Source organism: Petromyzon marinus, chromosome 28, assembly GCF_048934315.1.
Source record: "Petromyzon marinus isolate PM22_M1 ecotype Great Lakes invasive population chromosome 28, UKy_Petmar_22M1.pri1.0, whole genome shotgun sequence".
NCBI classification, from domain to species: Eukaryota; Metazoa; Chordata; class Hyperoartia; order Petromyzontiformes; family Petromyzontidae; genus Petromyzon; species Petromyzon marinus.
In genome coordinates this window covers 8,369,277-8,392,478 of record NC_133694.1, presented here as the reverse complement: position 1 = coordinate 8,392,478, position 23,202 = coordinate 8,369,277, and the positions used below count along the sequence as shown (strand labels likewise).

The window sequence follows — 23,202 nt, the reverse complement described above, 5'->3', positions numbered from 1 at the left end:
TCTGGGGTCAGGTTCAGGCCTGTGTTTGTGCGTGGCGAAAGTGTATTTGAAAATGCACGTGTCTTAATGGGGGAGGCAGAGCCATCGCAGGGGGTGTGACAGGCATTGTTGTCATTGAAGGGAGGAAATGTAGGCTTGCTGCAGATAGTCTTACGACAATTAATTATTGTATGTTGAACTTCTTTCGCGACGTACGTAGCCATCCGTGCTAATCGGAGGTGTGGGGGAAGGATAACAAACTAAACACCAAATCCTGCACCAGCATTTACCATAAATGGGGGATCAACGATATTCCTTCTCAAAAGCGCACGCGATTGGGTGTTTACCCGCCGCTTTTAAAATATTCAGCCGTATATATATACGCAGCTGAGTATTTTTAATCACGTTTCTAAAATCCACAAATCACCAAACGTAACAATCTGTTTGGCTTGGTTATGTACAATTGTTTTATCACATCTGCAAAATCAGCTTTAATTAAGCATATTAACACACAATTGTAGTGCATTATTTTCCGCAGATTTGTCAATTAGTAAAAATTAATGAGCTGGCAGTACTTTTTCAGTGCAAAGGGGAAGGGTGTCTAATTTATACAGCCGTTGTGGCTGTTTAATAATGTATATGATGATCCTAATTAATATTTGACTGCGAGCGCAGCTGCAATCGTCGCACGCTCAATGAATGAATTCCTGAAGCATTTCCAGAATGTACTAATTGATGCCAATCTTGCTCACCAGAAGAGTAATTTTATACACCCTTTTTTGCCCTATTTAGTATCACAGGAAGCGAAGGAGCTAAGGTGATGATTTCTAAAAGTTATTTGACAATGTTCAGTGCATACTTATGAATTATAATACTTTTTTTTTTTATCCACTGCTGAGTGAGGGCATCCCTACACCGTGCGGTTGTGGAAGTAATTTGGACAATTGCACGCTGGTGAATATGTCTATGCACTATCATGTCAACATCTACATTCTGGGATTCTGCATATACATAAGGAGTAGTTGAATATAATTTTGAGATGTTTAAAAGCATATGAAAGTTTTTTGTGAATTTTATTTTCCATATTGCAGTCTTGTACATCAAAAGCTTTCTCTTGGTACTCGTTGGTTCTATTCGGTAAAGTCACGTAGGTAAAAAATTAAAACAACACATTTTTTTACCTACGTGACTTTACTGAATAGAACCAAAGAGTATGGATCCTTGCAGTCACGAAAGCTTCAAATCTATAACTTTCTCTTGGTATCCTCCCTGGAGATGAATTGAATTCATTTCAGAATGTTCACAATAAGCAGTGTTGTCACCCACGTGTTAAGACGACTATCTCTGGAATGTGATATCAAATAACTACTCCTGAGAGTCCTTCAATTGCCTCTGAGCCACACGAGGTGGGGCACCATTTCACTACCATAGAGATATTCATCGGATTCCAATAAAACCAAAGAATGTTCAGTCCTCGAAACCAGAACATTCTGAATTATCATTATTTTTCAGCATTAAATGTTATGGATTTTGTGTGCAATCACTATCGACCAGGTTGAAGACAATTAAGTTTTTACAATTACCCAATTTTAACCACAGGTGCCTGCCCAGATTTAAACCCAGGATCTCAGCATTCCATGTGGATTTCATTTGAAGTCAATCGCTCTTAAAGTCACGTGATGGGACACGGCAAGAAGAAATCTCGGAGGTTCCTTGTTGACTGCTATTTCAAGCATACGGAAGGACCCATGGTGGCATCAGTGACATTGGTCGTGATGACTTCTTCAACTTCGTGCTCATAATTTCACCCACATTATGCATGTTTTGTTTCATTAAAAAAACATGTTAATTAATCCGAAATATATCAATAATGACTCCATGTTGTGCCCATGCTCATAATACTGGGTAGTTCAGATGTCTTGCGACCCGCAATTAATTGACCCCAAACATTTTTGCATATTAATTTGTTTTCACACACATTGGTATACAGACATAATACTTTTACAGAATGGGAGGGGGGGTCACCAGACATCTGGACCACACTGTAGAGAGAATATACTATTGCGCGGGTATATTCACTTTCTATTATAATCTTGATTTGAAGCTTTCGTGAATGCAGGAATCCATACTCACTTTAACATCATGCTAATCTCTCACATTAACATAGTCACTTCCGTACCCAGTTACATGCTAATGTCTCACATTAACATCACTAGACCCAGCCACTTCTTTATGACCCTTGGGCTACATCCATTTCAAACCTTTTAAAAGTCTGCAGCAGACCATGGCTTTCCCACCTGATGACAGGACGCTTGTGTTGCGCGCGAAATGTCGTGATCTATTTTATTTTATACCTACGTGACTTTACCGAAAGGACCAAAGAGTACTTTATATTATACCGCATTCAATTATTAAAGTACTGCCCACAAATATTTGTAACCCTCCCCCCTTCTCGTCCCCCACAAAGAGGGTGCATTAAATCAGCACGTGCCCTGTGCACAGGCGTGTTTAAGCGCCACTCATCCAGTGTTTATACGCAGGTGCTCCGTTAATTTGGCTGCATATGGGGGGGGTGCTGCTTCCTGCAGAAATGTCTCTTTCAGATTAATTACACCGCCTGGGGCATGCATGGGGGAGCGTAAGGCATTGTGTGCGGGTGCCACTTATACAATCTAATGGGAGGCTGCGTGCCCTGCCAGCACCTCCACCTCCCCACCCAGTGATGTTGCCCTTGACTTGACACAGCTGAGAGTTGCTCTCCCATTGGCTGAGCAGCAGGACACACATGCATGACGGGTTTCTTTTCTATCAAAAAGCTTCCATTAACTCTTACAAAAAGGCTGCCAACATTGTCTGGGTGTTCTTTCACGAAAATTACTGCGAGATTTGACGTACTCTCCTCTGGGCCCTTTTTAGAGTGACCATTGTTTTGATCCTCGCCGCTGCTTCGTGAATTCTGCAGGAGAGGTGATTACGCATGTGTGCTGCGTGCCACGAAGCCAACGCGTCAAAGAGTTTGCCTCTCTCTGATCAAATGAGCATTGGGATGATGCTCATCCCTCACTGGCAGCCCTGAGCCTGCAGTTAACATTCTACAGTGCATCATCATCAGACAACAAAAATCATCAAAAGACAGAATGTGTAATGCCACGGTGTTAGAATTGGTTCATTGTCACTCTTAGGCAGTGCCAAACTGTCCACACAGTGACAGAGGGGAGGGCTTGTCCACATGCAGACCCTGCAGCTAAAGGCAGTAGGCGGTGATGGCTATGCTCTGCTGAGGATTGTTAACATTATACATTATTTTAAGCGCTTTGAGGCCTTCTGCAAATTACGCTAAAGAAAACTGAGTTTATTATAATGTTATGACCGTAAATTTGTGTATTATGCAGGCAGTATCGGGATTTTCGGTAAAAAAAAAATCAAGGCATGATGGGAGGATCAATCCCGTGTTCACAATTGCACCTTTTTGGTTGTCGTAAAAAACTCACATTTCGCATGAATTAATAATATCAAAGTAGTACTTTATTAACCCAGGGGGAAGGATGACCCTTGACAAGGAATTTAACTTTAAACTTTCCCATTGTGAGCCAAGCACTCGAACCACAGTGCTAACCAGCCAGAGTTACGTAGTGGAAATTAAGGAGCCTATGACATTATTCTTCACCAGTTTGTCATAAGGCAAAGGGACATCATAAAGAAAAAGTAAACATTTACCTGTAAAGTAATTTATATACATATAGGTTCTTATTTTCCCTCTAAATTATTCTTCTGCAGATATTCCTTTCAACACATTTCATCACTGTAATTCCATATACACGCAATATCGTGCATATTACATTCATGCATTTATGTGTCAATTAACCGTTAATATTTATTGCTAATCTCAAAATACATGTATCGAATGGCATGTGTGAGAATCGATGTTTTTTTTATTCAAATGTTGCATGTAATGGGTTCAAGTGACCCTGTCAGCTACGAGATGCAGCAATACTCACCATAATTAAATATATATTGGATTCTTGAATTTGAATTGTGACCCTGAAAATTAATTTAATCAATGAGGCATGCAAATCATTAACCTCCTCTATATAGTAGGTATATATATTTAAACATCTTAGGTATTTGTTTCATTGCCGAGATGCAGTGACGTATAATCCATCAGCAAATCGCTCTTTCTGATCAATGTATCCCAGTAGAATTTGTGTTAACAAGGTAAACCTTGGAAGACCTGGCAGACCAATACAAGGCCAATTGATTGATCTAAGTATTATTTCTTCAGGTACTGAAAGAAAAACCCTTCCCCTATTTTTAGATGTTTTTTTTACAAGCATTATTATTATTTTTAATTTCATTTCGTATGTAATTACAGTAAATTCAATATGTGTGCATATGTCGTCATGATAAGGGCCTGTGCAATAGTATTACATCCATTGTCCAAAAACGAACAGAGCATGGCTTTGTTATGTGGATAAGGGGGGGGGGGAATCCACGGGAGTTGTAGACAATGTGTGTGGCTTAAATCAGACCGGTTTAAAAGTTGCTCGGGGAATTATGTCACGGTGATAAACGTTTGGCTGCCATCATACACGCACAGTCGCGGAGTTGCAAGGTTGCATTCACGCACGCTCGCTAAAATATACCACCTACGCCAGACCCCTTATAGTCCTCGGAGATAGCAAGGCGAGCGATCACAAAAGAGAGCGCCGATATCCGTGCCGTGCATCTGCCGGGCTCTTTGTGTGTCGCTGCGTCGCCGCCAAGCAGGGCCCGTAAAGAGTCGTCGCATCCGTCCCCCGCAATCGCTGCACCGTTCACGTGGCGCAGCCGCAACAATTGACACGGAATGGCGATATTGGCATTGCACCGTGCGTGAACTCCAACTGCAGAGTCTGTTCTCTCCGTTTGACGCGTCATTTACGCACGTAAGGTTCCTGCCAATTTGTGACCGCGCAAAGGGCCTGCTGTTGTTCTCGTGCACGCACGCACACACGCGCACGCACGCACGCACACAAACAACAATGACTCGCCCTGTGTAGACTACCAGGCTGTTGGGGCAAGTGCCATTAACAATCACATTCTGAGACTGACATAGCACACCATGGGGGTTGTGTGGCCAGCAAGCACTCCGCAGTGCTGATGTTTACACACCAAGTGCTCACTCACGGTTAAGTCCACCTAAAGGAAACCCAGGGCCGATTCAGATATTCCATTGATGTTGACCGTAAGCAGGAATCGAACTTGGGTCGCCGGGTTTGTACCTAACCGCTGCACTACCGCGCGCGCACACGCACACGGTAAATGTGCTAAAGCACACTCATACAACTCAATGTCTATAGCATGGTGGGGATTTCCACGTTGACTTGCACGCAAATTTGACAGGTTTTTACGCCGCTTAGTATTTATATAAGAAATGGCAATTTAGCTTGAGCACGTGTATGGGAACCATTAAGTACGTAAGTCATGCTTAAAGATCAAGGGAACCGTCCATTTAGTTGATGCTAATGCATTCGCGGTATATAATACACACACACACATTTTTCTGCTGTAATGTATTTGGGAGTGACAGGTGATCATTACGAATTCATAATAAATGTAGAGCAGTGTAAGATCCACAAAGGTGAGATCCGAGATGATGAGGATGAGAGCCTTTCTCTCGCGCTAAGTGCCCGATGAGCCAGCTGTATTGATGGCAGGGGTCCGCTGCAGATGCGATTCCCTGCAGATATCTTTAATGTGAATTAGTGGCTAATAAGATGCCATTACATTGGCTCCTAGTGGATGAACAGTGGCTGAGCGGCAATGACACCGTTAACGAGTTATAGGCATTGTTACTCGCAGCGCACGCAAACGTACATTTGTACACAAGTCTGTCCCTGGGTTCAGGATCGAGTTACAAACATGGTAACGTAATTGCCCTAATAAACCACGTTCTGCGATTTTGTCAATGAAAGCATCATTTCTTAGTTTTTCATGGACTTGGAAACCGTTACGTTCTTTGGAAGATCTGGAAATTTTGTTTACGCATCCTAAAAATAATGCGCATTTATATCCTGTGTTTTTATGTATTTTTAACATGACTGAATTGTGACTGCTACATCAGAATGCATGTAGTGGGGTAGAGTGCGGCTACTGGCGGCTAATTTCAGAGCGATGGCTGCAAGTTTGGTCGTACATGTTATGTATATCGTTTATTGTTAAATTTGAATCACAGTTCCTATGATTACTGTTGTTACATTGTTTTTATAGCTTCATTTTGGTGATTTCGAAAACATATGGTTAATCTAAATTGTCTTATGGTTATTATTGTTTGACTTGCATCACACTGGGATTATTGCACACAGCGTTGTAATACTTTTTTTTGGAAGAGTTTGCTGGTTTATCCTGGGATGTTTCTGTTGCGCGTCGTCACTTTAAGATGTTCTCTGTTCATAGGAATAGGTTTTACCCTTTTAACTGTTTGCATTTTGACTGCTTGTGTTGTGGTTATTGCAAACATGATGCCTTGAATAAAGGTGTCAGTTTTTGTGCCAGTTAAAAGGGTAACACCTATTCTTATACCTTGTTACTGGCAAAGGAGGTCTCATAATGTAAATGCTCACCCCAAGCCCTCAATACTCTGATAGTGCGCTCTTTTTGAGTTGTACGCCTTTTGGCGTCTTCTGGTCCAACACCAATGGAGACTAGGCTCTAAGAAAAGCTGTCTCGGGTGTGGACCAATCAAATTCAAGGACAGTGCATATTATTATCAGAGTTGTCTTTTTTGTTTGCATTTTGACTACTTGTGTTGTGGTCATTGCAAACATGATGCCTTGATTAAAGGTGTCAGTTTTGTGCCAGTTAAAAGGGTAAAACCTATTCCTATATCTTGTTACTGGCAAAGGTGGTCTCATAATGTAAATTCTCTGTTCATATTTAGTTTGTTGCGGTTGCACCCGATTTAAGAGCCGCATGGCTCACAGGGCTATACCTAATGAATGAAACTTGAATGAAAACTTGAAACTTGAATTTATCCAGTGTGGAAGTGTTGGCCAAAATAGCCTTGAGAGGAGAGGGCCTAAATTTTGATTTAAAGCTTTCGTGACTGCAGGGATTCATATTCTTGGTTCTTTCGGTAAAGTCACGTAGAAGGGAAACAATGACATGAAAAAAATATAAAACAATAAAATGTGAGAATTTTATTGTTTTATATACAATAAAATGTGAGAATTTTATTGTTTTATATTTTTATTATTTTATTGTTTCCCTTCTACGTGACTTTACCGAAAGAACCAAGAATAGGAGAGGGCCTCTTGAGAGCTCCTTCAAGTGGAGGCCCTTCTGTAAGCAGTTGCCTGCAAAAAGCTGTTGCAGGGCTGTGTCTTTACCTGCATGTGAGCAATTGTACCATACCTATAAACTATTAAACATTTTTGTTTTACCAGGTAAGGGCCATGAAGCTATATCGCTCTTTTTCAGAAGTGACCTGGCAAATAAATACCTCAACGAAGTGGCTTATCAAATACTCTAAATACATGTTTCTAAATGTGGAGGGATAACCCACAGGACTAGAGAAAAAAATCCATGCGATCACGGAGAGAATATGCAAACTCAAAATATACAGGCATCAGGGTTGGGATCGAACCCACGACCTCCAGTGTATCAGGCGAGGTAGTTAACTTTTCTCCATTGTGGCCCCCCATATCAACATTTCAGTGAAGACCATGGAATCTGATACGTACACATTTTAGCGTAGTTATCATGCTGCGATTACAGAGTTTAAATGTGCTTGTACAGCAGATTTAAATGTTGCATAAGAGATCCTGCGTCTGTGATATCATCACTGCTTTATATTTGCAACGCCATTACTGTGTGCATAGTTATGCCTGGTTTATTGTTCAAGTGCATTAATGCTATAATTCAAGGAATGAAGCAACACCACCTCGCATTCAATCTCTTCCCACCGCCCTCTGTATCGTTTCTTGATAAATCAGACCTTTATAATTCATGCATGTATTATTTATTAATATTTAGTGACTTGTTTACAATTTGCTATATTTTGCACTCCTATCGTTGTGTTTTTGTGTATTGTTTGCTGTTGTGGCTCGCTGACCCACCCATACCGGACATCTGTCACAAAGAGCTTCATAGCTCATCGGCTTCCTCCTCCAGACTAAATAAAGATGATTCTGATTCTCAGTGGACTGCTGGGACGGACCGGATGGAGAGCCCATTGTCTACCATGGCCATACGCTCACGTCAAAAATCCTCTTCCGCGATGTCATCGAGATCATCAACAAGTATGCCTTCGTCAAGTCACAGTGAGTACTGCCAGGGTCGTCCATGGTGTTGGGGGGTGCGTGGCCCGGGGAAAATCACACCATGTGACCCCTCACTCCCCGACACCTTCAAACTAAATCGGAAGTGGAAAAAAAAGAATAGGTTTTACCCTTTCTGGAAATTAAAACAGGTGTTAAGATGTTCAAACAACAAATAGATAACTTTTTTGTAAGGAATCAAATCTGTATGGCATAATCTCACCAGTGTCAGTACAAAAACAATGCACGTATCAGAGCATTTATAGCTTGTGGGGAGCAGCTATATCATGGGATACCTTTGAGACTGGCAAAAAAAAGTCCCATGATGAACCCGAAGTATTACATCTGACGCCGTGATGGCGAAGTGCGCGGCCCCCCAAAGCGCACGGCCCCCCAAAGCGCGGGGCCCGGGACAGTCGCCCCGTTGAGTACGGCAGACGTTTACTCGCGCCTCCGGGTTTTGCTGAGCGGTAGTGGATATTTGGCGAGGCTGTATTTGCGCCTTATATAACAACGCTGAGTGTTTTTGTCTGTTTTGTCACGTGAACCGTATTCTTCGGAAAGTATGACGCACACCCCAAAACGTTAAGGGTCGTTTTGAAGAAATGTCTGTTTTATAACTGGGAGAATATAGTATTGCTACGGAGAGCCGTCGGAAGGTGATATTATGAATGCGCTGCTTTAAAAATCGAGAGACGTCTTCTGGAAGATTCTTCTGAGTGGCTGGTGGTGTCTTCTCTCCTGCGGATGGTAATACGTTGCTGTGGAGAACCATTATCCTGATGATGACTGAACATCTCGGATACAAACACATCTTCCAGAAGACCAATGTATCCTCCGGATCACAAAACGCAACCCGCGACTTCACGCTGAACAAAATAGCGTCGCAATCCAGTGGATCTCGTACACTTTTCTTCATGCACATCGCTCGAGTACGCTTGTGATGGTTTTCGCACACGCCGCGTAGCTACAGATAACGCTGATGTACGCATATGTCATCGGAACAGAGATGGGAGAAAAAAATATAAAGTAACTTCATCGGTACCGGGGCTCCTGCGAGGCGATGCGAGAGGGGCGTGTGGCACAGTTTGGCGTCAGCGATCGTGGTGTGCGGTCGGGTCGCCATGGTGGCTAGGAGATGTTAACTACCTTGCCTGGTATGCAGGAGGTCGTGGGTTCAATCCCTACCCCACACCTGTCAACCCCTCATCGGTGCTTACCTTATCACAGACCAATTTTAGACCTTATCGGTCACCCCGTGCCCGTATAAATTCGGGTCCCTTCGAAAGATGAAGGCACCGCACCCCATCCTGCGTACTGCCCTTGAGCAGAGGTCGGGCTCTCCCACTCTTCCAAATGTCTGACTGTCGGCGTCGCTCGTTTCACCTTCTTCGCCGCAGGAGGTGACGCTGCCATTGTCGCCCGTGCTGTGGCGTGGCTTGTGTTTTGGAAGACCGGAGGTGCAGCTTGTGTGCACGATCTGTACCCAGAGCGTTGTAATTTCGGATAAAAATTCGTCGGCTGCTACGGGAATCGAGACTCTCCAGAGTAAAAAAGAAAAAAGCTGTCCCACGACTTTTTGTTATTTGGCCGTATGAGTCCTTTTTTTTTGCCCGTATTGAAACGGCTGTACGCCACATGGACCTGAAAACTCAATTTCCCTCTACAAGAATACGGGTAAACAGTATGGGCTGACAGCTATGCAACCCTGATGCCTGTATATTTGGAGTTTGCATGTTACCCTCATGGTCGCGTTGATTTTAATCTGGGTTCTCGGGTTTTTTTCCTCCACATTTGGAATAAACAACGCGTTTCGAGTATTAGGCTGCTATACATTTACACATGAAAAGCCACTTTGTGGCCAGGTCGCTTCTGAAAAAGAGCTTTACAGCTCAGTGGGCTTGACCTGCTAAAATACAAATAGCTTCGTGTAGTGTCACTTCGGTGAGTAGTTATGTCTTTAAAAAACAACGGCGCTATGCCTCTCCAAACAGACTTGACGCCGAAGCGCTTGCTCGTTTCCGAGATGCAGCGGTGAACGGGGACACCCGCACCCTGCAACGGGACACCCGCACCCTGCAACGGGACACCCGCACCCTGCAACGGGACACCAGCACCGTGCAACTCGCGTCCGGACGTCTCTCGGAAAGGGGAGAGAGGCCTTGAACCGCGACGCCGCCCCTTCAAACCTTGGCACGTTGTCGCTCCGCAGGTTCCCGGTGATCCTGTCCATAGAGAACCACTGCAGCGTGCCGCAGCAGAAGAAGATGGCCGAGTGCATGCGCGAGATCCTGGCCGACAAGCTCGACCTGTCGCGCGTGGCGGACGGTGACCCCAGCCGGCTGCCTTCTCCACAGAGCCTCGTGGGGAAAATCCTCGTCAAGGTGCCCGCCCCACACCCCACACCCCAACACACACGCACGCACGCACATCTCTTTTTTTCTTTTGCAAGTCTTAAACGAATGTTTGTTTTGAATCATTCAAAGGGGCGCAGCCACTTTGTTCCCCACCGTTTTGGGCTGGTGAGGCCGCAGTCTATGTTTGTGAGTTGCAGTAAGCTGTGGTTTTCATTATTATTAAAAAGTTCCATTGATACCAGACCATCCTCAGTATGATCATCTTTGACTGCACAAGTTAGTAAGGTGTCGAGTAAGGAAATAGACGACACCGCATTCTCCCGATAATGACGCACTTTCGCTCGCACATCCCTCTCTGTATTTAGCGAGTTATATCAATCAAGTCTGCTAATCCAGTAGGTGTGTGTGTGTGTGGGATTTGTATCACTTTATTGACACCCGGAACAAAAGTTTGGGGTGCATCTTGTATTCCGGAACGTCTTTTCAGCCGTAGAATAGGTAATTTGTGTGTTTTGTTCAAAGCTATTGTCATTGTTGTTTTCGTAAAATTATTTCCATGATATGGTTTTTAGCGAGCTATGTGGTTAACTTGCTTGCCACGGGAGGCGGTCGACTTCCCGGTTGTGGTGGCCTCAAATTTCACCTCTTCCCACAGTGCTTTGGGCACGAGAAATATATGACATGTGCTAAACATACATGGAATGCAATGCGACATTCTAAGCACTACAATCGTCGTTTTAATGTTTACCCACATTCCCTTAGTTTTTATTTTTTTTATTTATTTAACTCCGAGCACCGCTTTTTTATTGTTGTTTCATTATTTACCTGCAAGCTCAGGTCTAAAGCTGGACCATAATGTTCCAATTTGGCCATCATTTGAGTGACTGCACCGTTGCACACAAGTGGCTCGTTTAACTTGGCGCTCTGCTCAGTTCATTGCTTCTTTCTCTCTCTCTCTCTCTCGTCTCTGCCCAACTAAATAAGAAGAGAATATGTAAAGGGCAAAGCGAGGCTCTTTTCGTCTAGACGCTGGGCTGGGTAAGTTTGCCTGCCCACTTGAAAGTGCGCTTGCCAATGATGTGGACGATTTCAAAGGGTTAGGCGGTTCCAATGTTCACCGTGCGCTTCGTTTGGCATTCACTTGGTGCCAAAGTAAAACACAGAGTACGGTAATCCCTCGTTAATCACAAACTTGCTATCCGCGATTTAAATCGCTATCCGCCAATCGCATCGGGAACTCTACACGGCCACTGCATCGAGAGGGACAGAAGGGAAGCCATGTGATAAAGTGATGATAGAGAAGGTGATGAGCTAAAGCGATTAAAATGTTATAGTAATAGGTTTTTACCCTTTTAACTGGCACAAAAACTGACACCTTTATTCAAGGCATCATGTTCGCAATAACCACAACACAAGCGGTCAAAATGCAAACAAAAGAGACAACTCTGATAATGATATGCACTGTCCTTGAATTTGATTGGTCCACACCCGAGACGGCTTTTCTTAGAGCCTAGTCTCCATTGGTGTTGGACCAGAAGTCGCCAAAAGGCGTACAACTCAAAAACAGCGCACTATCAGAGTATTGAGGGCTCGGGGTGAGCCTTTAAATTATGAGACCTCCTTTGCCAGTAACAAGATATCTTGTTTTTGAGTTGTACGCCTTTTGGCGTCTTCTGGTCCAACACCAGTGGAGACTAGGCTCTAAGAAAAGCCGTCTCGGGTGTGGACCAATCAAATTCAAGGACAGTGCATATTATTATCAGAGTTGTCTCTTTTGTTTGCATTTTGACTGCTTGTGTTGTGGTTATTGCAAACATGATGCCTTGAATAAAGGTGTCAGTTTTTGTACCAGTTAAAAGGGTAAAACCTATTACTATATCTTGTTACTGGCAAAGGAGGTCTCATAATGATTAAATGTTTTTAATATATTCAATAGCTTTTTTAATGTATTTAAGATCATTTTCAGAGGCCAATATCATTATCCACAAAATCTACTATTCAGTAGCATCTCCAGAACGTATCCCTTGTGAATAACTAGGGAATACTGTAATAATAATGAACATCCTTGAGCTAGGAAACTGTTGCCAGGTTTCATCATTCAGAAGTTGTTCTGCTTCAGGATTCCGAGCCAATTTCCGTTCTCTTTGTTTCCTCTGAGTGTTTTGCATGTACCATTAAAGTGTAGAAGGTAAGTCACGAATGAAAGGAGAGGGCACTTAAAAAAAATTCCACACAGACTGGTCACAATTAATTTGCTCTCCTGCCAAAACGTGCTGTGCTGATCATACGTTGGTCTTCTTACAGGCCCGAAAGTTGGGCGTCTAATACCACCCGACGATCTCTGCTTGATCCACCAACTCCACTTCCAAAGCCCTGGGTTCAAGCAATAATTATTAAATTATGTTTCCCATCATCGTTCCCCGGAAATAATATGTTGCACCTGCAAACAAGAATGACTCAATACTCATTCTCGATGGCCATCATCATTGCCGCTGTTATATGAAGGCTATCCCAAGCCTCCACCATTTTTCACGATCCTACAGTTGCAGTGCAATAATAATCCACCGAGCACCTGTTTAGCGGTGAAAGTTCCACATGTCCATGGTGTGGGTGAGTCAAACCACAAGGCAACCATTGATTGCTTCCCACAGAGTGGCGCTGTTTTTTTTTCTTCATTTTAGCAACCCCTGAGGAATGACTGGCCGCAATTGCGCTCACCAAATTGTGCGAATAATGCGACTATATATATATAAAAAAACGACTGATTATAATGAGTACTTTTTTTCATCTAGTCGCATCATTCACGTGAATTTCAGCTCACAACCCTGCACAATCCGATTAATGAGTGTTTATAGACGTGGAAGAAAAACTGGAGCACCTGGAAAAAAAAAAATCACTTGCGTGTGAGGGGTTCTTTCGGTAAAGTCACGTTGAAGGGAAACAATAAAATAATAATATATATAAAACAATAAAATTCTCACGACGTTTCGACTGTAACACAAACAGTCATCATCAGGTGTGAAAAAACCAACGGCCAGAAGCATTTGAAAGAAGTGGCGGTTTGTATTTATTTATTTGCAAACGTTGTTTTACTTATTTATTTTTAAACGGTGTTTGTATTTATTTATGAGGCTATCCACATATACAAACACAGAAACAATTTCAACCGAGAAGATGGATTCTGGCTTAGCAATCATTGGAAGGATTTTATAAACCATTTCGGTTCTTAATTGATTGTTCACGCTTACGGTGGCTTTCAGAGAGCATACATAAAATTTTCGTCTCCCCCCTCCTCTTTTCCGAACATAGATGGACTCGTCCTTCTAAACAAACTGTCAAATCGCTCTCCGTGGTGCCAACGTTTTTAAAAATAAATAAATGCAAACACCGTTTTAAAAATAAATAAATAAAAACTGCGTTTGAAAATAAATAAATACAAACTGCCACTTCTTTCAAATGTTTCTTGCCGTTGGTTTTTTTCACACCTGATGATGACCGTTTGTGTTACAGTCGAAAAGTCGTGAGAATTTAATTGTTTTATATATATTTTATTATTGTATTGTTTCCCTTCAACGTGACTTTACCGAAAGAACCAAGAATATGAATCACTGCAGTCACGAAAGCTTTAAATCAGAAGTTGAAAATTAGTCCGCACTTTGCTGCGTCGCATTCTCCTGACACACCAGGGCGTGGTGCCTCGATGCCGATGGGAAAGGAGTTTTGAAACATTTTCTGCGATCAACCAAACCTCACCTCCACAGTGCTTGGTTGCCGGCATGGGCCACCACCAGCATTTAATAACGATGATTCCTGCGCTGAGCCTGAATGGGTTTTCAACTGCTATGGTGGGACGGATTTATTTTTTTTGTCATCACTTGCTGAGTACAGATTCAAAGTCTCAAAACTCCACGTGGCAAGCAACGAATAAGCACTTGCTGAAGGTGTTATGCACAGGTTAATTTTTCTTAAATTGACCTAGGTTAGAGGAACTTGGCAATAGATGCTGATGGGAGGGAATTCCAAAGTGGAGGAGTGCGTGGACAGAGGCAGACAGAGGAGTGCGGTGGCTTGCAGTGTGGTGGTTGAGTGCGACGTGGATGAGACGAAACGGTCAGTGTCTCAACATGGGTGGAGGAATCAACGAGTGAACTTGATGGCAACCCTAACCAAGGAGGTGACTGGGGGGGCGGGTGCCACGGTGGAGAGATGTTAACTACCTCACCTTGTATACAGGGGGTCGTCAGTTCAATACCGACCCTGCCCATGGTCGCGTGGATTTTTCTCCGGGTCCTCCAGTTTTCCCCTCCCGCATTTCAAAACACGCGTTTAGAGCATTTGGCCGCTATACATTTCCACGTGATAAGCCACTTCGTTGGGCAATCGTTTGTAGCCAGCTCGCTTCTGAAAAAGAGCTGCATAGTCCAGCGGGCCGTACCTTGGTAACATTAACAAAAAAGTTTAGCTTCATAGACTTAACGCCCGGTGAGCGAGTGACCGGAGCGCATCGGCGAGCGTCCGATCGTCGGTCGACCTCATCGCTCCACGCCGAATTCCGTCGAGCGCAGTGAGTTAGGAACTTAGCGCTCCGATCCAGGCACAACAGCGGGAACGTCGTGCATCAAGGTATCCGCGGCTCCCCGTGCACGCGCGCTCGCAGGGCAAGAAGCTGCCGGCGAACATCAGCGACGACGCGGAGGAGGGAGACGTTTCGGACGAGGACAGCGCTGATGAGATCGAGGAGGCGTGCAAGCTCATCAACGGAGACGTATGTCGTGGCGCTATCGCAAGGACACGTCGCCTCCCTGATTGGTTTCATTTTATTCTCTCCTAAGTGTCGTTCTTCTCCTGTCGCTTGCCATTCCGTCCGCCCTGGGCATTTCTGACTCCTGCGCCTGAGTAAAGTGCCAAATATTGTTCACTACACCATTTTCTTTCATTTATAAACACAATAAAGACAAAGATCCCCCTGTATAGCCTTAACAGACTGTTGGGGCAAGAGCTGTTAACGAGCACCTATGAAGGCCGGCATAGCATACGAGGGGGTGGGTGACCAGTGCCACACTCGACCGCCTTTGTCTCCCCAGTAGCGATGTTTACACACCGCACTGGGTACGCATTTGAGGCTGGGTACTGATTAGAGGCTGAGACGACCTAGAGGAGGCCCAGGACCTGTTCAAATAATAGTCATCGGCGTTTGCCGGAATTGAACTCGGTTCGCCGGATTCGTAGCGCGGCACACTAGCCGCTACACTACCACTCCCACAATACATACACACACACAGTATGGCATACATGTTTACATCTGGCTGTTATGTACTGAATGTACATAGATAAATGCTCCAATGTATTTTTTTTTGGTATTCAAATCTTCATATTGAACGTTTTACACTGTACTGTGTGTGTGTATACAAGCATGTTCGTGTGTACTCGTACGCGTTCCTTGTAGACATGCATACACAACACATGTGTTTGTGTGCATGCATATGCATGCTCTCATGTAACACTGCAGTACAAAGTTCGTGGGAGGGGAGGATTGATGCAAGTGGTTCCGGCAACTGAGCTGTGAACTCGGCGACCCGAGTCCGATTTCCAGCCACAGCCACCGCTAGAAGGCGGCGAGTTATCCCAAACAGTCCTGGCCACTCTTCACTTCCTCCTTAACTGGTGAAGTATGGTCAAATGAGCCTAACGATTGAATAGTTGCGCGGGGGGCTTCATCCAACGGTGAGCTGACAAAGGGAGGGGGAAAGTGATTGCTGTCTTTTACCATGAAGCAGCGTGGAGCATCTTCCAGTGTACAATGTCATTATCAACTGCACACTTCTTGCAACGTGCATTCCGAATATACGGCATGTGTGTTCATATAGAAGTTGAGATCACATCTCGTTGGAAGTTCTAGGATTTTTACAGCGGGACGCTTTTGTCACAATGCCATGGACGTCGGCCGCATCTCGTGCAAAATTCTGTCGTGACAGATAAACATCTTCAGGGCTTTAGGATGGGACTACATAGATCACGCAGAGGCTGGCCCCCATCGCTATCACCCAACAACAACAACAAAACGTCGATTTGCTTCTCACCCCACGCGTCCGGCATTGCCCCGCCTAATTGCGGCGCGCGACTGATGCCGCGGATTTGCAATTGGGAACGCACGCGGCGATGCCTCGGTGGATAACGGCGAGTCACGGGTGGGTGTGTGGGTGGGTGGGTGGGTTGGTGGGTGGGTGGGTTGGTGGGTGGGTGGGTTGGTGGGTGGGTGGGTTGGTGGGTGGGTGGGTTGGTGGGTGGGTGTGTGGGTGGGTGTGTGAGTGGGTTGGTGGGTGGGTTGGTGGGTGGGTGGGTGTGTGGGTGGGTGGGTTGGTGGGTGGGTTGGCGGGTGGGTGGGTTGGTGGGTGCGTTGGTGGGTTGGTGGGTTGGTGGGTGCGTTGGTGGGTTGGTGGGTTAGTGGGTGGGTTGGTGGGTTGGTTGGTGGGTTGGTGGGTTGGTTGGTTGGGTGGGTGGGTGTGTGGGTGGGTGGGTTGGTGGGTTGGTTGTTGGGTGGGTTGGTGGGTTGGTGGGTGCGTTGGTGGGTTGGTGGGTGGGTTGGTGGGTTGGTTGGTGGGTGGGTGGTTGGGTTGGTGGGTGGGTGGGTGTGTGGGTGGGTAGGTTGGTGGGTTGGTTGGTGGGTGGGTGGGTGTGTGAGTGGGTGGGTTGGTGGGTGGGTGGGTTGGTGGGTGCGTTGGTGGGTTGGTAGGTTGGTGGGTGGGTTGGTGGGTGGGTGGGTGGGTTGGTGGGTTGGTTGGTGGGTTGGTGGGTTGGTTGGTTTGGTGGGTGGGTAGTGGCGGCATGTGGCAGTTTCATCAAACAAAAAAGCATCATCGAATGATCTCCGCGAACATTATTTCACACGGAGAATTTGGCACCGATCTGGCATTGTGAAGCAGCAAACATTGCCTCGTGCTGCCAAATAAGTTTGTCGGTAAACAATAGTAAATTGAATGTTGAATTTTAGCAGTTACATTCTGGCGAAACATTGGAATGTGTTTGTATGTTTCTCTTCCTCCTATTGCCTCGGCCAAATTGGATTTAAGTAAATTTCCTTTAACTGTTGAGTAATAGTCAACGTCATTTAAACCGTCTGGCAGCTTTCACTTCTGTTTAATAAAATAAGCGCGGGCGCAGTGGGCTGCTACTTTAGAATGTCGACCCAAATTTAGGAGGGATCTTTGTCTAATTAAATGCGCCTTCTGAAAATAACCGAAGCAGACACATGCGATGCACATTCTGTTGCTCGTGATTGTAATGCAATTTACCTTTTTTAACTTTCACATTTGATTAGTTATATTCTTTTACAGTTATTTCAGCGTGATTATCGTGCGATAAACAATTAAGTTGTGGCTTTATGCTTGGATTTTGATGGGTGTATTAATTAAATAAATGAACGCAATCTTTTTTTTTTAGACAAACAAAAGCTATCGTTCAAACCAATGGCACGCATTCGGTTAAATTGATCGTTGGAATTAATATGCATATTCTCAGGAATGTTTTTAAATATCTGGAATATTACCATGACCATATTTGTGAATATTATTTCAGCCGAATAACAGATTGTGGTGGCACATTGATTCATGCACTGCGCTATGAACCCTGTGGCCTGTGTTCGAATCCCGGCCAAGGCTGGCATCAGTGGTGAGAGGTGTCTGAACGAGCCCCCCTCCCATACCACCTGACCCTGACCAACCTACAATGACCAGAGTGGTTGAGTATGGTCAAACAACCCTCATGACTAACATGGTTTTGGGGGACCATCAGCCGGCAGTGGATGGAAAAAGGCCTAATATAATGATCATTCTAAAAAAACACATACGTGCGTATATGAACATCTTTTATAAACAAAGTATCTAAAAATATGTCATCCCGGCCTTCGTAGCTGCTAGCTAACTGCACTTGCCCCAAAAGTCTGCTAAGGCTATACGGGGGATTTTTTGTCTTTGTTTTGCTTATCCTGTGTGTCCCTCTATCCTTCTACCTGTCCATGCAGTCATCTCTTCACGATGCATACACAGTGGGTCTCGCTGTCATTGTCACAGTATCTCCCACTCACCGGCACACACAGTACTCGCCTAAATCACCGTGGCACTGTGAAGTACAGGCAACGTTTGACTGCATTCAAACTAAAGCTTTCAAATTAACCCGTGCGTTATTTTTAAATCCAATTAGCTCTAATGAGCAATTAGCTATTGACCAGCTCGCATGCCGATGCCACTGCAATCATTCCAAATCTCCCCCCACCCCCCCCCCCCCCCACTGTCTAATGATGTGGGAGCACATTTTCACAGCGTGTTTCCTGCTGTAGGTAATAGTAAACAAAGCGCTGTTGTGTTCAGAATTAGACCAGAGTGTTACTCCACCGAAGAGCACGCTAAACATGTTAATATCGTCCGCTAATAATAGAGGTTATAGGAATGTAACAGTATAGGTATGTAACGATATATTGATTCATTGAATTCTATTCCAGCTTAATAGTACAACTCATAAGTGTGAGAGTAGCACCTTGAGATGCGGATGCATTTAGACGCTGTATAAATCCAAATTGCATTGCAACGTATTATTTACGAATTGTGCTAAATATTTTGTCAAGTGACGTACCATCGTCATATTTAGGCTAATGGTGTTTAACGAACAGGTGGAAACGAGATGGAAAACTAGAAACAATACAAGCGGTGTGGCCAAGAATAAGCAAAAATAAATCATCCTCGAATCGAATCAGAGCCCCAAATCATGGAAATGCGTCACATTGATTTGTGGAGGGAGAATCACTGGATGCACTGCGATAGAACGCGTTACATAAACTGCTTCTGAACGAAAGCGTTTGTGGTTTCTCATTATGGGAAATGTAAACGTATTTAATAATGTGTGTGACGGCTTAGTGCATTCATCGATTGGTTAGTACTGCATTGTGTATTACCTTTGGGAGGCTTTATCGATGGAGTCTTGCAATATTGTGACGAGCAGGGCCGGGGCTATTTGCTGAAAGATCCGAATGCGACCCCGGTCGTGAATACGCAACACTCGGCATATTACGTGCACTTTGCACCTGCCTCACAATCAATGAACATTCAGGTACAGGTAATGCCTGTGGAATAATGCCTTTGTTTTTCTTACAGGAATTTGTTTTCTGTTTCCCTGCTCACAGTGCCTGCAATAGATCTGGATCTGCCCTGTTGAGTGTGCCGCTGTCACGTCCACACTGGCAATGGTGTACAATTGCATTTCCTAGACGGCGCCGGATGAATCATACCTTCCGAAACTTTCACCTTTCTTTTTCAGAGCTCCTGCGACGATTTGACGTGGGTTGTGCGATAGTCCGCCGCAGAATGAATGGGGATATGCGTCTGATTGTGTGTGGGTCACTCGTTAAAAATGACATGCTTACAAGCCATGGCTTGTGAGAGGTATACTGTCAATTAGAAGGGTCTTTTTGGCATGAATTGTTATGGTAAGTAAATTGTTAAAATTACATTGAATGTCCTTGCAAATTGACAAGATTTGCATTTGCTCTTTATGCTTGGGTAAACCACGGTTGGTTTTGCATACACACATATATAAGTGACATGGCAAAACGTGGTGTTAAAAATGCAACTGACATCTCCGTTCATTGATTTTTTTTTACATTCTTTCAATAGCCGTCCTGTTCTTCCTTATGTGCAAATTACTTGTTGCGTAACAATGCATCGATTAATGTTGTTGCTTATTGCTGTAAATCAGACTGATCTATTTTTCTGTAGATCAAACCGATCGACAGCAACCCATTCAGCCACTAGAGGCTCTGATCATGGCACCGCTGAAATCCTGGGTTCAAATCCAGGCTATCACTTGTGATTAAACGAGGTTCTCAATTCTTAGCGAGTACATGGTTTCAGCTTGGTCACCAATGTTTGCACACACATTCACATTAAATTTGATTCTATGCTCAATTTATTGATCTGACGGTCTTGAAATGAACATTACTCTCATAAGCAGAATGGGTTTCGCTTGAAACGATCTCAGAAGTGGCTCTGATATCGATTTCCGTGCGCCACTCTGCAACAAGATGAATGATTGGACTGCTTTGTAAGAGATCTGATTGGAGCCTTTGTCTCGTGACGTAATGCTAAGAGCACAATCAGGGTAGCTTTTGGGGAACATGGCAACATTTTTTTTAGTAATGCCCTCTCCAATTGCACTCAGTTATTGTGGTGTTGTTTAATATGTATCGCTTGTTTTGTATTTGAATAGGAAATGGGAATATTTTGCTGCAATGTTACGATGTGTTGTGTATTTAATTTAGCGTGTATTTTATGAACAGCAATATTAAAATTGCAATTGTATAGCGAATATCTATACATTTAAAGTGTGTTGTACGAATCTGACGTGTGGTTTCGTGTTATATCCCGCACATTTTATTTTGCATGTTCAACCCAACCCTTAAAAAAACATTCCCAATGATTTAAGACGGTTTATGTTTTCCATATAAATTAGCCATTGCACCCTGAGGAGGTTATGCCTTCTCCTTTGCCTGCTGATACAAAGCATTAATGCTATTAACAAGCATTAATGTCATTTTCCTATGAGATCGTCTGTCTCACATGCTCACCCGGGCCATTGAAAACAGATACAGCAATTGATGCATTTTGCACACACGCAGATTCACTTTGAGGCAGAGACGAATTTGCTCAATTTTCCCAACCCTTAAAAGCACTTGGCAAATGTGTATAAACTAAAAGCGTTGTATCTTACCAGGTAAGGCCCACTGAGCTATCGAGTTCTATTTCAGAAGCGACCTGGCCACAAATGATAGCTCAACAAAGTATCTCATCACGTGGAAATGTATAGCGGCCGAATACTCTAAACACATGTTTCTTAACGTGGGGGGAAACACCGAGAGACCCGGACAAAAAATCCACGTGATATCGGTGAGAACGTGCAAACTCCAAAGATACATCTTCAGGGTCGAGATGGAACCCATGCCCTCCTGTATACCAGGCGAGGTAGTTAACATCTCGCCACCGTAGCGGCCATATAACCCAACACATGCCTGTTGGGTACTGGTCATAACTGTTTGTGAGAATTGCCATCTTATGATGATGCAATGCTTATTGAATTGGGGATATAGCCTCACTTAGATGCCATCCTCTGTGGTTGGTTATGGCTATGAATTTCCCTTAGCAAACTATTAAAATCCGCGGCACCTGGATGTGAAAGCTGATCCTTGGCAATATGTCATTCGTAGGGCTTTTAAAATGAACAAACTGAAATTCCCAGTGCGCATTTATTTTTACCATTGCCCCAACCCCCTTCAGAATGAAATGAAAGGCTATGGTGGCTTCAACAAAATATAGATAACATGAATGAATGTTATTCTGAAGTCCAGCCTGGGGGACCTTCATCTCGCAGACAAAGGACTAAATTATTAAAACGGTAAAGGTACAGCCCTGCAAGTACTTGCTCATGCTACTGCTGGTGGAAGGGCCTCCACTCGAAGCAGACCTCGAGGACCCCTTTGGAGGGTATTATTATTATTATTTTAAAATGATACAATCTAAAATGTATTTAAGTAATGACATAATAGAGTTTGTTTTGGGTTAGATCGCATAAATATAAATGCGTTGTTAAATCCACCACCCAATACGGCCAATTAGTGAGGTTTTTCACAAAAAACTAAATATAGTTCCGAGTTCAGCACACCGGTGTATAGGAGAGTAAACCCACATCATTTACAATTCGAGTACGACGTTTTGCCGGTAATTCCAGCCAGCTTCATCAGGCGACAGCCAGAATTGTGGGTAAATGCTCTTCTTTCGGTCTTAAATAGGTAATAACATGTGTGCGTCATACGCAACTGGGAAAAAGACAGGTAGAGCGCGTTGCCTTTTTAAATCTGCCACTAATGCACATGAAGAGCATAAAACTACGCAACGATATAGATTGTGCATTTTTTTACTAAACTTATTCGCGTTGGGCCTGCGAGCAGCAAATAGCGTGAACATTTACTCAAGAAGGCCCTACGGTCCTGCTGAGGTGCATCGGCGCACTTTCCGCCTCGTCCAACGGCTGGTCACTGGGTAACACAAGGCAGTCACTTTAAACAGCCAATTCAGTAAGTCCCGGCATGCTTTGCACGTCAAGATTGTAGCACCATTTCGCGTGCGTTTTCTGTACACACTCTATACTAGTGACGGACAGACACGGCACCTCCTTCCCCGACTTGTTAGGGCGAGGCTGCGGCTGCCCGCTGCACACGCCGGGCAGAGCTAATGTGCGGAGGCACTTTCCAGCCTAATGATTTATTCCTGCAATGTGTGAGATGCATCATTCTGACAACGGAGCACTTGCCATGCATTACCATAAACAAGCCAAAGTTTTTCCCCCCCCCCCCCAAGTGGAATGTTAAGGCTGGACACCGGTACATAATCCCCCGCATGCACCACCGGTTGACCCGTGTAACTGAATGACAAACAGTTTCAAAATTATTCCATCAATCCCATTGAAATTTTTAAAAACGCCTGACGGTGTTTGCCACGTTTTATTTGTTGCACTCGTTTACATTT

At 44.1% G+C, this 23,202-nt stretch overlaps 1 protein-coding gene across 6 annotated transcripts in view; it reads left to right on the top strand.

The window, feature by feature from the left end:
- PLCH1 (phospholipase C eta 1) overlaps positions 1-23,202 on the top strand; it is a 348,896-nt gene that overhangs the window by 278,595 nt on the left and 47,099 nt on the right. For all 6 annotated transcript variants that reach the window (XM_032962321.2, XM_076070313.1, XM_076070314.1 and 3 more), the window contains 3 exons: positions 8,159-8,279; positions 10,489-10,660; positions 15,291-15,398. In XM_032962321.2, coding sequence (XP_032818212.2) covers positions 8,159-8,279; positions 10,489-10,660; positions 15,291-15,398 — 401 coding nt within the window. The remainder of the gene's footprint in view (positions 1-8,158; positions 8,280-10,488; positions 10,661-15,290; positions 15,399-23,202) is intronic.